General features: G+C 37.8%; 2 protein-coding genes across 2 annotated transcripts; both read left to right on the top strand.

Annotated features, from left to right (window-relative positions):
• The first annotated feature begins 641 nt into the window (after positions 1–641).
• Positions 642–6,891, top strand: grapa (GRB2 related adaptor protein a). The gene is made up of 5 exons (XM_084126321.1): positions 642–1,291; positions 1,387–1,484; positions 2,080–2,199; positions 5,647–5,815; positions 6,336–6,891. The coding sequence occupies exons 1-5, from the start codon at positions 1,214–1,216 to the stop codon at positions 6,513–6,515; spliced, it is 645 nt and encodes a 214-aa protein (XP_083982447.1). The 5' UTR covers positions 642–1,213; the 3' UTR covers positions 6,516–6,891.
• A 2,151-nt stretch (positions 6,892–9,042) lies between these two features.
• On the top strand, positions 9,043–17,772 carry fam83ga (family with sequence similarity 83 member Ga; the record flags this gene model as incomplete). Its single annotated transcript, XM_084128453.1, has 5 exons — positions 9,043–9,501; positions 10,205–10,372; positions 12,198–12,322; positions 12,445–15,469; positions 15,585–17,772. The coding sequence occupies 5 exons, from the start codon at positions 9,043–9,045 to the stop codon at positions 16,044–16,046; spliced, it is 4,239 nt and encodes a 1,412-aa protein (XP_083984579.1). The 3' UTR covers positions 16,047–17,772.
• Positions 17,773–17,778: the final 6 nt, after the last annotated feature.

Here is a 17,778-nt window from a genome sequence, read left to right as displayed (position 1 = left end):
CCATTAGTTAATGTTACTTAATGATTTAACTAACATTAACTGCAATCGGCGATACATTTGTTACAGTATATGGTTACACTTTATTTGAAGGTGTCCTTGTTACTGTGTAATTATGTATTTAAGTAGCCTACTGAGTAATATTAATTAACATGTACTTAGTATAGGGTTAGGAATAGGGTTTATTTTAAGTTAGTTGCATGTAATTTATTGTTATTCATATAATAAGTACAGCTATTATGTAACATGCATAAAAAGGACAACCCTGTATTCATTTTTGTTAATGTTAGAACATTGTTTATTGTGCATCTTATAAATGACAGCTTGCGATCATTCTTTCTAAATATAAATATGGATATCAATGTGATATTAAAGCATACGTCTACATGCTGATAACATAGCTGAAGCTATAAGTATTAATGGAAACCATTTTACTATAAAAAAGCATAAATATGCAAAAAAAAAGGCACCATAACTGAGGAGATCAAAAGAAAAGACCACTTTATGTGAGAAATATAGCCAAAATGGGACGTCCATGTGCATTTCAGGATTAAACAGCACCACCAATAGAGGAGCATGAGAGGTGTACTGTGAGTCATGCAGCTCTGGGGACGTTTGCTCATCTCAAAACTCACATGTTCTTTGAATCATATACTCTTTTCAGATGAGCTCCTCAGCTGATATAATTCATCTCCAGCTATTTCCAGACATGGGAGTATAGTAATATGCAAGCCTAACACAGATTAACCAGATACATTTACAAACTACAGATCTGCTCATAAAACAGCAGTCTGGCAAACACATATGTGTTTTCTTTACTTGTAATACGCAGGTCCGGCTCTCTGATGAGGGGAAGTTTTCGAGAGGCCATTCTTTTCGTCGTCCTCCCATGATTTTTTTAACTTTCCTGTTTCTCACATAGCTGTATTTCCTTCTATTAGAGCACGCTGAGACAGGAACTGCCACCCCTGCCTCCCTCCCACATGTTTTTTTCTGTCTTTCTCTCTTTTAGACCCACACACGTTCTCTCTCTGCTAGTTCTCTCGGTTCATTTATCAGGGTGCAGTGTTTGACAGTGAGCGTGTCTCTGGACAGTCTGTTTCAGTGTGGATGCTCTGTGGCTCAATCCTTTCCTCCGTTCAGTATTTTGTGGCTGTGGTGGGACGTCTACCCATATTGATCTTTTGGGGTTCACCTCCAGCTCAGTGGACTCAGGATGGAAGCAATAGCAATTTACAACTTTTGTGCCACGGAAAGTGACGAGCTTAGCTTTCAGAAGGGAGATGTGCTCAAGGTATAAGCTGTTTTGAGTTGGATTATACATACAGAGCTTTTGTTTGCTACAAATGATTTGATCTGGTCAAAGCTTACTGGCTGTTCTTCCACTAGATCATTAATAAGGAAGATGATCCTAACTGGTACACAGCAGAGTTGGTTAACAGGAAGGGCTACGTACCTAAAAACTATATCAGCGTCCGGCCACACACGTAAGTACAATTTTATGTCTGTAAATCTTGGAAAATATTGTGTGGACTTGTGTTGGTATTGGTATTCACTAGTCTTTATTCACTAAGGCAGAATGGTCCTGGGAATAAAAAGAATATGTGTGATGTCTCAATTGCTTCACCTAGACAACAATGAGATTAAACTGTGAAAATGGAGACATTTACTGAAGCCTCCTGCTCCACAGATGGAGAAAAATGTAAATCCCCATGTAAATCTCAAATTGGTACCAAAAGTGTACTATAATATGTGAGAAATTTCAGTAAACTCGAACATTTCTCATCAAATTCTTAATTTCCAGCTCTACAGTATGTCAGTTTATACCGTATATACACTACCGTATACACACATATCCTAAATCTCCTATTAGGATATGTGTTTCCCACAAACACATATCAAGCAATAAAAACTTTTCAACGCTGATAATAATAACCATTACTAATAACTGAGCACCAAAGCAGCATATTAGAATGATTTCTGAAGTATCATGTGACCGTAAACAGCCAGACACATGTGGCCTGTCTAGACGTTAAACTGCATCACTAATAGTGCTGTTGTTCCCCTATATCTCGCCCACAGATGGTTTGCGGGCCGTATCTCCAGACATGTAGCCGAGAATCGACTGCGCCAGCAGGAATGTGGAAGCTTCTTAGTAAGAGAAAGTGAGAGTGCACCTGGAGAATTCTCTATGTCAGTGAGGTAAGACGCATCCCAACCTGCATAACCAAGCCTGCTCTATACACTGTTCACTATACACTGTAGGTTGATGTAATTTGTTGTTCGCTGCACACCTCATAAAAGTATAACTAGAATTTGAATAAGAAGAAAGATTGTAGGGTCCATCAAAACCCATCTGACCTACTTCGCGAAGGACACCAATATCCCCTTCTGCTTAAGAAAATGTACCATGAAGTTGTCTGAAAATGAGAGCATCAGAAAGCTATTACGTCGGAGCACAGATTTCATTTAAAATTCATCAAACGCGCGGGGATCACATTATTATTCTGTCCGGCTCTTTACCATCCACTTCTTGATGGCTGAGTTGGTCAGCAGCATTGCGGTCTGGAGCAGGGCTGGCCTCAGGTGTGGAAGCACCGGCTCGGGTTATTGTGAGATTAAACACACCATGAGAAGGGGAATTGGCAGCTGGTCTGCAGGTCCAGGACTAATTTGTGACGCACAAACTCTCTATCCATGCATTCCCTGAGAGAGCCCTGTCTGCCAATTCAGATTACTAATCAGACTGTCTCTGCAGTGATCACTGTTAAGGGAATAGTAGAAATATAAATTCTGTCATAATTTACTCACCCTCAAGTTGTTTCAAACCTTTATGAATTTCATTCTTCTGCTGAACACAAGAAGATATTTTGAAGAATGTCAGTAAACAAACAGTTGACAACCAAACCAAACAACTTGAGAGTGAGTAAATGAAGTGAACTACTCCTTTAATTAACAAATCAAGGTCATAGTGCAAAATGCCTGGAATGCCTTTGATTCTAAAAATGTAAATCTTTGATGACTTTGAGCATTATTGTCCAATGTCATCTAGGTTTGAAGCAGGTTCATTTGACGAGACTACAAGAAACCTTAGACGATGGCATTATTTTATTTTTCACAGCACTCACCTTCCCGCATATTTCATTTTTCTCTATACCATATATGCCAACATTTTAAAGAAGATATCCAGGGATTTTGAAAATAATAAAATGTTTCTTGAGCAGAAGATCATCATATTCGAATAATTTTTGAAGGATCATGTGACACTGAAGACTGGAGTAATGATGCCATTTCTTTTCTTAGACAAGATGGCATCCTCTGCTGTTTGCAGGGCACCAGTCAGGTCTGTTAACACCGGGGCCTGATACTAAGAAGGCGCTGTGTATCTATTCTGGCCCTGCGCCACAGGCCTAGTCACTCCACTTGGCCAAATAAAGATGAAATGATGATAACTCAGCTGTGAAATGTCTAGGAGTGAACCATCTGTCTGTCTTTAAATGGGACACTGAGGGACTCAACCACAAAACTAAGCTTGGATGTCTTAAATGGATCATTGCAATCAATATATATTTGTTCACATTGCTAAAGCAAACATCTCTATTATACTGAAAAACCAACCCCCTAAACCTAAGTATTAAACTCTTCATCCTAAATGCAACTTTTACCTCACTGTTTGTAATACAGACATAAATGATACCCCAAAACATGGGTCTTGTTGAGATGTGTGCTATTTTCTTACCTGGCAGACAATAAAAAACTAGCAATGCAATAAAAATATGCTAAAATGACCTAGAACACATCAGTAATCACAATACTTGCATGCAGTAACACCCTATAGCAACACCTTAGTAATTATCCAGAACATCCTAGCAACCACTTGTTAACTTACAATCATTTTTCTGACAGAGTGGTTTCATTATGTTGCTTAAGGGTCAAAACAGAGAGTAGTTCAGCCTGTCAATCATCTTCAGTGAAAGGAGAGAATGCCAGCAAGCAGGTAATCCTGCATTGGGGAGCTAAAACTGCAACTGGGTTGTTCCCTAGATAAAATCATTAAACCTTCAATCAGAGAGATTCAAATAAAACAGCTTTGTTACAGCAGTAAACTGAAGACCATGCAACATACCACAGCCATTTGCTGTAACCTCAACAACACATGCGAGATGTACCTGCCTTGCAACAAACCACAACAGCACTGACGATTTAAGCACTGAATGTAGGTCATTGTTAATGACACTGATGGCTGACAGATATGACAGGATCTGCTGATGAACCACCAACTCATGTCCATCTATATTTAAATACTGTTTCTGTCCTCAACCTCACATCCAGCATATGCATAGAAACCTTCAGGCCATTAGTGGCACGCCTCACAAGAAAAGTAAATCACAGCTTCTTATATGCTTTTATTTGTATGTATAAAGCATTAAATAACCCGCATATCAGACTTTATTTCTGTTAAAACAACCTAATTTAGCTGGACTTGTGACTCAGTTCAAGAGTGTGCTTGTGACTAGTTTAATCAGCCCTTCAATAGCACTGCATGATGAAGCATCCACCCTCTGATGTTCAGGAAGCTTTTGAGGAAGTACAGTATTTCACACTGACAGTCGCAAGCTTTTTATGATTATTAAAAGACAAGCTCTCCAACATTACGGTTTTCACTTTTTTTATTTCTTTTTTTTATTTATTTGCAGGTAAACTAAGTGACAAATGAATTTGATCGCTCCAGAAAGCAGAGAGATGTGTATCATTGTGAGCACTCAAAAATGAGATGAGATGACTCATGCTTCTACCTTTGATCTACTTTACTTTGAAATTTCAAGATATGTTATTAATATTCATAAAGCTCAATTAGTCTTTATGCATGCCTTTGTCATACAGTTGAAAGAACAAAGTTTGCTGTGTTTCAAAAGCTGAATTATTTATATGTTCTCACAGCTTTGAAAAGAATATTTGCAGAGTCTCTTAAAGACATCAAGGAGCTTTCTAACCTAACGCAACCAAAGACACATCTAAACTTTTTTTAAGACATGCACATGCATTAAGTACAGCTGTTTACAGATCCTAAAATTTAAAAATAAGAGAGGATGTTTAACACCGTGTCTACACCGGACGTGAGCGGTGCAATGCGACGCGACAAAAAAGACAACACAGCATTGTACGGTCCAGAGAGGATCCTTACGGTTTTGAACCTGGATCATGACCCTTTTAAAAAAAAAAACCCAGCAAATTCTTCCTGTGAAATGTCTTGGTTTAAAAGTTTGTGTTTTGTTTTAAGCATTGCCAAATGGTTATAGTCTACATTTTGTTTGATACGTTCGAAAAATTTATTAATTTTATTGTACCGGTAATTTCAGCATTGCTCAAAATGGAATTACAAAGCAATTACTAAAAGCTAATAAAAAAATAAAAGCTGAATCAAAATAGTATTAGATACTATGATGTAAACAAACTAAAATAACAATGGTTTGGAAAACCTGTTTGGAAACAGTCATTATTGCAATTCCACTAGTGGCACAGAAGTGGCACACTGCACTTTTAAAAGAGTGACTTAAAAGTTTTCTCCTTTTTGGTGTCACTGCAATATATGAGGGCTTATTCTGTAGTGCTGTGTGTTTATTTTGAATCTTGGTCTCTTCTTACCAGCTATGGGGATCACGTACAGCATTTCAAGGTGTTAAAGGATAGAGATGGCTATTACTTTGTTTGGGAGGAGATCTTCCCTTCCTTAAATCAGCTTGTGGACTTCTACAAGACCAACAGCATTGCAAGGGAAAGGACTGTGTTTCTGAGGGATACAGAACATGCATTAAAGGTAAGACAACACTTATATTATTCTTATGAAAATATTTTGAACTGGGTACCAACATTTTGCCAACAGCAATTAAAATGTCATACTTAAATGCTTCTAGTTTAATGGGAAAAGTGTAAAAGACAGCAAATGTGTAAAAACATTGGTATTCACATTCGTGAGCACAGAGGTGTCAGAAGTGATTCATTGATTCATACAGTCATTCCTTGTTTGTTCATATAGGTAATAATGTATTAGTAAATGTTGAAATTAACATTAACAAAGATTAACAAATGCTGTATAAGTGCAGTTCAATTTTAGGTAATGCTAATTAATGTAGTTAACTAACTAATGAACCATTTATCCAAATGACATGTAATCCACACCAGGAAAAACACACTAATCAGTAATGAAACTATGAAAAATATCTCAGGTGTCATCATAATAGTGAGGCACATAAAGTATGCCAGTAAAAGGGACCTAAATGTGGAAAATGTGAAGGTAGGCACAGCAATAATGACCTTTGTCTGTTATTGTTTCCCAGCAGTGGCCCCATCACGCACATGCCCTGTTTGACTTTAATCCAGAGCTCAACACCCAGCTGCACTTCCTGCGGGGTGATGTCATAGACCTGCTGGACTGCTCAGATTCTCAACGCTGGAAAGGTCGTTGCCGTGGACGTGTGGGCTTTTTCCCCCCTGAGTACGTCCAGCTGACTCACTGACTCTGAAGGACAATAACAACACTGTGTGTACATATAGCAGTAGTCGATTGTTAGCATCTTTAATTTGTTTAATACGACAGGAATCATCAAGCTAAGTGTGTTTGAAAATGACTTTGGAACGCACAAACATACCGAAATGGACAGTTACTAAAACGTAATCATGCTGTTGACACTAAAATGACACATTTCAGCTTTATAGGATAAAAACCGTCAAACTATCCAGCATCACTGTACAGAAAATAATCTCCATTTATACTGTAGTGTATTAAAATGCATATATAGATTTTGAATTGTATTAATACAATCTCTTCACTGCACTTTGTTTACAAAGTAATACAATACAATACCTATATTTATTAAAAAGATATTCTGTGTATATATTGTTGTCTATTTCTTTTGATGATGTAAATGTTAGCATTATAAAGACTGAATATAAACAAGTTATTATGCACGTCAATAATCTTCAGTTTGGGCACAAAATGGCTATTGGATCCTTTTACAGTCTATGATTGGATCAAGCAAGGAAATTGCTAAACTTGATATGAAATTATTACTAAGCTCATTCAAGAAGTTTTCATCTTCCGTTATTTAAAAATCTGATGTGCTGCAAAGTCAGAGTCCCAGAGGAGACATTTTGTGAGTAAAGAGAATAGTTTTATGAGTAAAACAAGGTGGTTAAATGTTTAAGTTGACAGGCGATCTCTCCGTTTTGAGTTCAATTTTCTTCCCTTGAGACTTGATGCAGGATTAAAAAATTGGAAACTTTTCAACCTTCACCAATTATTTAGTAATAACAACTTCAAATCATTCGAACAACTGAGAACAGATTTTAAATGACCAAGAACAGATTTTTTCAGGTACCTACAATTAAGGAGCTTCATACTCAAACACCCAAACTGGAACAGAATAATAGAGCCCTCCCTTTGAAGAAGTTTGGCTGGAGATATGTACTCAGGCTCACAAAGTCACGAACGCCAATTTGTGGAAGGAATTTCAGTGGAATATAAATAACAGATTTTTCAGAACACCACAAGTTGTGGCTAAAATGAATCCGAACCAATCAAGTCAATGTAAGAGGCGGTGTGGAGAGACAATGGCTACTCACTCGCATATTTTTTGGCAATGCCCATTGTTAGATAACTTTTGGAAATCAATTTTTACATTAGTTACATTATTATTAATAAAGTATTGAATGTTGAACTGATAAGAGACCCTCTGATAGCAATTCTAGGGATGAAGCCAGTTGTGATATAGGAAAAAGATGTATTTATTACAGATATTACTGGTAGCAGCAAAGAAAACAATAAAATGGCTTAAAAAGGAGTCGCCAAACCAAGCTGAATGGCTAACAATTTTAAGAAATATTTACACTATGGAAAAAACTATGGAACTTTTTATTGAAAGATGGTCACCATTAATGACGGTGATGGAGGACCGTTAGAACTAACTCTGAGCCAGGGGAACTTTAAGTTGATGTTTGTTCTGTTCACATTGTTTATTTTAAATGTTGTTAATTATTTTTTATTTCTTCTATTCCTTATACTTCTGGACATATTCTCCTGTGGACTTGACCATATACGTAAGAGCGTGTGAATGCTATGAACCCTTGTACAGGATATTGTTTCTGACTGGAAGTAATTGCTGTATAAGGAGATTTGAAGGATATTCAAAATAAAAAATAAGTAACAAAAAAAACAAGGTGGTCAATTTTACTTTTTTACAACATAAATTACACACAATCATACATCAGATGTGAATTTTTAAACCAATGTGTGCTTTTAAAAATGTAAGTTGCTACATATGATATGGGCTACAACAATTTCTAATTCGCAAAGCATGTTAAACTATCATCCTTACTGTAGTCCTTATTAAACAACGCATGATTTTATTGACATAATTAGCATTAGAATACAAATATAAATATGAATTATTTATACAATGGCCCATGTTTTAAATAACTGGGCCTATATGAAGCAGTTTCATGTTTTTTTTATGGTTTCAGAGCTATCAGAGGGCAGCAAGCTCTGAAATGCATCGTATGACTGAACCACAGGCTTTCTGTGTCATTTTAAATAATTTAGCCTACTTTTTTTATATATATATATAAAATTAGATACTAGGACTTAAATTAAAAATAATAAACTTATATTTACAAGTCTAGCACGACATAGCTGTTCATTTTACCTTCAAACTGGCGTAGAAAACTTCCCAACTACTAAACGACGATTAGTAACACCATAAAGCTTGTTGGGCTTCTTTTACAATTGGTTGATAGTCAGTCACGTGACTGAGGTGTTTGAGCTTACCTGTACTTGCATCTGTGCGTGACGTACTGAACACACATTCATACTCTTGACAGGATCAACTAGATGAGCTGAAGCGAGAGAGCGCGTGTCTTAGTTTTTGTGTAGGCTATAATATTTATTTAACATTGTTGGTTAAAATATTTGAACTAAACTTTTTCAATTACAAAATTATAGCCTACGCAAAAGCTTTTAAATGCAGTTAAAAATAACGTAAATAAGTAATGGCACTGTCACAGGTTCAGTGCCTTGATGACAATCATATCAACTTGCGCACTAACGAGTCCAAGCCGGAGTTCTTTTACAGTGAGGAACAGAGGGTCGCGCTGGAGACACTCATACATGACGGACAGGACGCCTTTGAGGACTACATCAAAACGAAGAACATCCGCTGCTTTCTATCGGACCTTGAACTTGAGAGGATTCTCAACACTGTGGAGGTGTATAGCCCGGGTTCCCACGATAATAACGCTGAACTATACGGGGAAAGTGATGGGGAAGATATTTCCCTGCAGTACTGGCCCGACCGCTCGGACTGCTCGATCCCACAGCTGGACATCGGGTGGCTGGACCGGGTGTCCTACCGCGGAGTGACGCGCGCCCAAGTGTACACTCAACCCCCTTATGAGGGTCAGCCACATATTAAAGAGGTCGTTAGAAAAATGATCGGCCAAGCACAGAAGGTAGGGGATAAAAGTTATATATGATTTTGTGATTTTTGTTGTGACTCACCTCTGGTGAATAAGACACTGAGCAAAGTCCAGTGAACATGTAGAGATCTACACACATCTCATTAAACAGGCGTATGTCATTATTAGCCCTCTGAGTCGTAAGGCTGGGTGGGTAGCCTACCTAGCCTACTGAAACTTTGACTCTTAGAATAATAAAGTGAAATTTTAAAACACTTCATATAACGATAGATATACATATTAAGTAAATAATATGGGCTAATCAATAATAACAATTAAATAAACAAAACTAAAATTTATACGTACACATTTCACATTGAACATTTTACATTCTAAATCTAATTTAAATAAACTACGTTTTGTCAGATCTTGCCTCTTTTTTATTTTCTTTATCACAAATTTGTATGCTGTTAATATAAATTGTAATAAAGAAAATACATGATTGGACCCTACAGCTTCTATTTGGGATAGTCCTCACGGTGTCCCATGCACTTTTCCAAATCTGCTGTTGTGATTAGGCTACTTTGAATACATTTTTCAAGAATGTCCAGTTTTTCATCTGTGTGCACAGTTTTATTTGCATGAATTAATATTTGGATTACAGTATGTTTTTGACAGATATATTACAATGTGCTGTCTTTTTTTTTTTTTTTACCTCAAAGTTCTTGTGTTTTCATCAATGCTTGTCCCTTTGCAGGTTATTGCAATTGTCATGGACTTGTTCACAGATATTGACATCTTCAAAGATCTTCTGGATGCAAGCTACAAGCGGAAGGTTGCTGTGTACATCATGCTGGAGGCCACTGGAGTAAAGCATTTTCTGAGAATGTGTGAGAAAGCAGGCATGCACACTGGACACCTCAAGGCATGTCGCAATTAATATAAGAAAATCATTTGACCGTCAATTTAAGATTAAATATTTATTAGCGGAAAAGGAAAATATTATTAAACGCCTGCAGTTTATTGAGTAGAAACAACCGAGAGATAACTTAAGTTCTCCAAATCAGAAAGTCTAATTTTCCAAACCGCCTGAGGCAACTGTGAGCGTTTATGACTCTTGATGCTCTTATTTTGAGACTGAAGCAGATTTCTGCTGATGATAAATAATTTTGCAACACATTTTTGAAATAACATAAAATCTTATACTGTATCAGTGATAGTAATGGATTTATTAGAATGATGTGTGTAGTGTTTATACCTAGCCTGGCTAACCTCAGACCTCGTCTTTCTGAGACGTGGTCTGGGAACCACATGTTAATTTTCTCGTATTTGAGGCGTGGTTTACGAATGCCCAGAGCCGTTTATTGGCCGCTATGAATGTCTTATCAAATGCGCCTGTACGTAGCTCATAGCCAATCGTTTCAATTATACCAGATGACATATGTAGAGCGACAGAAATTCGACGAGGAAGAAGACGAAATAAACTTGCGTTCTAAACTACTTAGAACACTATCTAAGGCTGCATCGAAAGGTAACTTCGCGTCTGATGCCATGTTGGATCCATAGATATAAACAAACTGCTTCGGTGTGTCGCATAGACGTCGTCATCATCTTGCTGCTCCCTCCCCGTTCTGTGATTGGTTCCCTTTTTGAGGGGAAAATCTGGTCCATGGTGTCCAGGCTGCCTAGCAGCGTGAATAAAATTGCGCTGCGCTCAAGGCAGCATGGGGAAACCCAGGCTAGTTTATACCAATAATTTTTACAAATATATTTACTTCTGTTCTATTACAGAATTTTATATGTGAATCGGTTGACCTGAATATTTGCATCAATGTGCGTAAGTGTGAAAACATTACAGAGATGTGATATAAAGGAAAATTTGTCCTTCTTGTGTGTTTACTTGCTAATGTGATCATATACTAATAGTCTGTCATTGATGAAACCAAGTCAAACATACAGTGTGTCAGAAACTATGGCCACATTCACACAGCAGCAGAATACGGTTGTCAGTCCTGTATTTGAGTCCTTAATACGGTTACATTCCGGACTGGACAACTAGTTGCCTGTGACATCATACAGTGTGAGAGAGCTGCTCTGCGATGCACAAACGCGCGTCTACCGTGTGTTGCGGGTTTTCATGTGTGGTTTCCCTTTCGGTAACTTATACTGACGGAGATATGAGCTGTGTGTCATCTGAATGTTTCAGATCAAGTCACTGTTGTCATTTTTGTGTTCTACGCGTGACTCAAATGCTCCGCTCTCCACCCCGATATAAAAGCTGCTGTCAGTTAATGAAGGTTTGATGGATGAACTCGCCGCTGAATTGGACTCTTGTCTTGTCATAATTGATAAGACTTTTCAGTTTTATAGATGTCACCATCTTTTATATTACTGTGTGACTCCTGTCACACGTTCATAAAGACAGTATTCGAGATGCTACTGTAAGTTTCAGTTTTAATGTGACATTTTGAGACTCATACCTGTAAAAAAATGACAGTTTGAACATAGCCTATGTCTAAAAAATACCTTCAAATATCCCTCATGGTACACATAAAACCCTGTTTGTAGATCATTTCTGTTATCATACCCTAATACAATATTCATTTCTGTTATCATACCCTAATACAATATTTGTCTGACTTTTGTATTAATTTTGTATTAAGTTGCCATTGTGAGAGAATTTCTTTTAGTTGTGGATATTTTTTCATCCACGCATTAACCAAACATGCTGAACTCTCTTCTTCCATCAGAACTTGAGAGTGCGCAACATCAGTGGGGCACAATTTTTCAGTCGATCCTCTAAGAGAGTGTGTGGAAGCCAAAGCCAGAAGTTCATGTTTATTGACGGAGACAAAGCAGTCTCAGGGTCATATAGGTAAGTCCAGTCAACCCAGTTTAACAAGGTTAGGCCTAACCTAATTTATTATTCTATTAGCAAAATACATCCATAATATACATAATTATTAAAATAAAAAAAAAGGTTTTCTTTATTTTCAGTTTCACCTGGTCTGCCTCTAGACTGGACAGAAACATCATCACTGTTCTCTCTGGCCAAGCAGTTGACACATTTGACGCATTGTTTCAGGACATGTATGTGATGTCTAATGGAGTGTGCTTGAGCAAGATTAATCTGAGCAGTGAGCCTGAACCTGAGTTCCTCCCTCAGGCGGTACCAACTCTACTTCCCTCAGCAACCAAGGCACTCAAGCTCATTAACCCAAAATACTCTCTGGTCTTTAACTGTGCTTTCACTACCAATGGACCTGTATCTGACCAGACAAGTGCCAAGAACAACATTTCCAAGAATCAGACGGAAGTCATCAAACAAATCAAAGACACCCCAGTGGTGCCATCTATTCACCCGGGACTTCTAAACTTGGAAAAGGCGAACATGATCAATTATGTGCCGACCTGGCCTGATCCTGACCCACCGAGTGATGTCATTGGTTTCATTAACATAAGAGACCCCAACAAGCCATTGCAAGCTCACCTAATGCGCTCAGAGCTCTTTGAAGTGTCTCAAGCCATCCGATTCAAGGATCCTTTTCATGAGCCAAAGGAGTCTATATATCTGAGGGCTTGTCCTGGACCCATATCCCAAACTCCCTCTGATCCTGAAGCTCCAGCACAGAATCAGACATCAGGAGAAGCTCGGAAGAATTTTGATCAAAATCAACATCAAACAAGCAGCCGGAGTGAGGATCTTATCTTGCCTTTGGAAAAGCCAGAAACTCTGCATGTGCTTGCCTGTAATAAAGTTGATAAAGAGGAACTATGTGTAATGGAAAAAGACATATTTGACATCTCTACATCTCTGCAGAGTAAAAACATTCACTCTGAAAAAGACTTTCCCAATGCAATTCCAAATGCGTCTTTTACTCAAGACGATAGAGTCTCAGCTACAAAGCAAACCCTGGTTACTCCACAACCTCTGAAATGTCCTGCTCAAACCTCTGACGATCTTGACATTACATCATCATCAGGAGTGTACAACAAAACTCATTGTGACTTATCTTCAATCCCAGACACCCCTTTTGTTAAGCAAAGCCTTGATGACCAAGTCTTAATTGATGTTGCCACTCAAGAACACAGAGATACAAAACCAGAGACAAACCAATATGGCTGGATTGGTACACAAATGTCTAACTGTGACTCCAGCATCTCTTCATTGTCTGATGTATACTATGATTGTTTTAGCCCTGTTGTTGACTTAAGGTCTTTAGGAGATTTTTTTGTGGCTGAAAAAACACAAGAATCTTTGCATAATCCTATCAAAAATGGTCATCAAGAGCAGGAATTTCCTCGTTCAAATTCATCCTCAACTCAAGATCATACAGATTTGGATACTAAACAGACCTTGTTTACTCCAAAAGTTTTGAAAACCTCTTGCAGTATTGTCTTCAACTTCTTATCTACAGAGTTCAAAACAACAACTGCAACTTCCGAAACCACCTTTGCCCAAGAAAGTGACAAAGTTATCTCAATAAATGATAGCAGGCTACCAGTCAAAGATAGTGAAATCTGCTATTTCTCACAGACTCCTAATGGTTGCTTCAACTTCTCTTCAACTTCAGAGGAATACTTTGAATGCAGTGACACAGTGGGTTTGAATCCAGATATTCATGGTATGGTTCATGAGAAACCAAACTCAGTTGAGAACTTAAGCCTGAATGAACCTCTGGAAATACTGAAGCCCGTACTGGAAGCTGAGAAACTATTCGAGGTAAGCTGTCAGAGCATGAAAGAAAAAGATGAACCTAAAATGGATTCTGGACAGGAGCAGCCTGAATTTCAACACATACTAGAAATAACAACTGACAGTCACCTAGTGGCAGATGAAATTAAGGAAGTTTTAGGGTCTGAGGATATTACTCAAACTCAACTGAATAAGAAAAATCACAGACACCAAAAAGTTACCTCAGAGCCAGTAGTAAAGAGCAAATCGATGAGTAACTGTTTACAAGAACATAAGATAAGTGCATCTCAGGAGAAATTAGAGATACAGAACAAGGCAGAATCTGTAGAGTTATCTGAAAAAGTTAAAAAAGAGCCAATGCAAGCCTTAAAACTTGATGCAAGTCTAGATTTAGTGAGTGAGGAATCACTACGAGACTTTCAATCTGAAATAAGTCTGGATTTAATATGTCAGGGAAAGTTTGTACAGTTAGCTGAGAAAAATTCAAAACTTCATCGTCAGGACTTAGAATCTGAGGTAAGTCGAGATGTAAACTGTGTGGGGCAGTCTGTAAAGTTAGCTGAGAAAACTGCAAAACTGCAACTGCAGGATTTACAACCGGAGGTAAGTCTAGATTTAATATGTGAGGGACAATCTGCACAATTACCCGAGTCAACTACTATACCGCCACAACAGGACCCACAGTCTGAGGAAAGTCCTTCAGAATTGAATGCTATCAGCAAACCGCATTTGGCAACAGGCAGTGAATCTAGAAGCTCAATACTGCAAGTTAAAGCAGATATAACTTCTGTAATTCCAGAGGGGACCAGGGTAACAAAGTCTGAAGAGTTGCCTAAGAGTGAGGAACTGCAAAATCCAGTGACTTATTTAGATTCTGGATCAAATCATCCATCCAACCTCAAATCTGAAGAGCATTTAAGGCTGCAGAATGACGAGGCCAGTCCAGCAGTGTTAAAGATAAACTCTGAGGAGCACAATCCTCAAGAGAAACTGCCTGAACAGTTTGAAACCATTGAGCTGTTGATATTAGAGGATTCGGACCCCCAAGAGACAGAGCTGAACAATTCTGATCCCATAAGACCAAGAGCTGCACTGAGCAAAGAAACAACGTTCAGCAAAACTGAGCCTATAGAACCAAAAACTGCAAAAGATAGAAAACGTAAAGAAAATAAGATTGGTCATGATGTTTACAGTAAGAATGAGAAGGAAACATGCCACCCAACAGCTCTGGTTGAGGAGAAACAAGAAGGGGAACATATTTGTACAAATCAAATGAACAAGATCCTGCCAGAGGCTAAATCCAAGCTGGACTGTCTGGTTAGGAAGGTAAGCATTTCTTACTGTACTACTACCAATAAGCAAGCACTAGTTCAATTAGAAATCAAGTTGGAGAACTGCATTAAGGACAATATCATTAAAAATGTTCTGTTCTTCATCCTAGCAACCACATCAAAAATCATCCAGAATTCCTATTCAAGCAAAAGGAGGGTTAACTAAGTTAACCATCAGCAAAGCAGACACTTGCTCATTCGGGCTGCAAGCTCCTAAAGCTGGCTTGCATAGCAAGCTACCATCACTTGGAAAACCACTGAGGCAGAATAAGCCTAGCCTTACATTATTTCCATCTTCTAAAGAATTGTCCACAGAAGGAATTGCTCCAGTTAGGTCAACACTAATTCCCCAGAGACCCCCTCGGACAGTCCCCTCACCAAACAGTCCCATCTCTCCCCAAAAACAGCCTCAGGTCCAGCTGATTGCACCTAGGATCAGGCAGTCAGACCAGCCAAACGTTTCCAGGAAACATTCTGCATCCATTACAAAATATAGCTGCTCTTCTTCTGGAATTTTATGTCGAGGACAAGTAAAGAAGCAGGCGTTTAAAGGGTTTCCACCAAGCAAGTAGAATAAGGGAACAAAGTGCAGTTCGAATTCATGGTTGCATACTGACTTCATAAATGTAATGATGTTCAATAGAAATCAAAAAGCCACTGTGTTATTTTAGTATTTAGTTAATTGAGTTGTTTTATTCATTCCATTTAGCAAACAGAATTTCAACCTCCTACAATGCACTCAAGCTAACAGGGTTTTCCCTATACAAACAGTTTTTTTCTAAAGTGAACGTTTTATGTAAATTGCAGACACAGACTTTTAGATAAAGCTTTATGATTGTCCCTAAAGCTATTAATATGTAAATGCTTTATTTTTTTAATTCAACTTATTGTAAATGATCAATTATGGGCCTCATTAAATCATCACATATGGTTCACCATTTGCATTACATGTTATTTACTGATTCTTTCATGGGCTGATTTTAGTTAATTGGTATACTAAAGGAAATGGATATGAGTATTACTCATTTAGATTGAGGTCAAAAACTCCAGACTATTGAAGATTAGAAACCCCCAGACTGTACACACGCATTTATTGAATTATTGAAACAGACCTTCCAGGACAGAATTCACTTGATTACGACTGGACTTTTTTCCTTTATTTAAATTAAGACTTTTTACCATCGTTGCTACTTATTGAAGCAGCTTCAAACATGATTTAACCTTATTACACACCATGACCTCATTCAGTTTGGCTAGGGTGAATTGCCCTAATATGGGACACTGCCTAATGTGGGACACCTAAGGTCTAGTGTTTGTAGGTCCCCCATAAATACATGAATGACAGTGAAACTATGGGTTAGACAAAGCTGTGGTGTCATGTGATCAAAATCACATGACCTATCAAATGTCCAATCATATTTGAGGGTGGAGCAATCATCAAACAGGAGGCACCTTGTGTGAAGACCATCCGAAGGCCATTGACATAGAGTTTTAACAAGTTTGATATTAAGGAGTTAAATACATTTTAAACAATGCAATCCTGCTACTTTTTAGCCTAATATGCTTATGAAATGTTTGTCCATCAAAAAATAGTCTAACTTTGTGTGTATAAACTATATATTTTATATTTTTATCAAATTTCTTAGTGTCCCACATTAGGAAATGTGGTTTCCAAATCCGGGACAGCATGATCAGCCTAATGTGGGACAGTACTTCAATGAGTCAAAAATGTGTGGTGGGTCATGGTTTGTGGGACAGACATGGTTATTTACATGGTTTTAGTCTTGTAATGCAATATTAGAATACTGTTAATGCAGATTTTTACAGTAATGTGAATTTTTTATTCTTGAAGGGCGGTTTGAAGGCTCTTTTTTTGTGTGTATGTGTGCGTGTATCTGAATTTTCTCTTTTGATTTGATTAGGATACATCCTGGGTTTTTTAAAATGGTATTGGGTGTGGATTTAATGTTTTGATTACACATCGCAATATGTCACAGAAGTCTGAAGTGCAAAAAATGTCCCACATTAGGGCAATTCACCCTACATTTTAAGTTATTCTTAGGTGGCCTGTGACTGTCAGTGTTCTTGTGGTGTCAGCCACCATCTTTATCGTAATGTAATTTTCCAGAAACTCCAGATTTAATCACATATCATGTACAGTTCAAGTGAAAAACAGTTGTGTGCAGAACTAAGAGCCCACGTGCAAAGATGGACCAGACAAGCAACTGCCACTGAGATGATAAGGATGCTAATGCTAACAGATACCTTACTCCATGTAATAAAGACCTTCTTGTTGTTAACAAA

The sequence above is a fragment of the Abramis brama genome (assembly GCF_963993115.1).
Source record: "Abramis brama genome assembly, chromosome: 1".
Lineage (NCBI taxonomy): Eukaryota > Metazoa > Chordata > Actinopteri > Cypriniformes > Leuciscidae > Abramis > Abramis brama.
The sequence above is the reverse complement of the archived record's forward strand: the minus strand, read 5'-3'. Positions and strand labels throughout refer to the sequence as shown.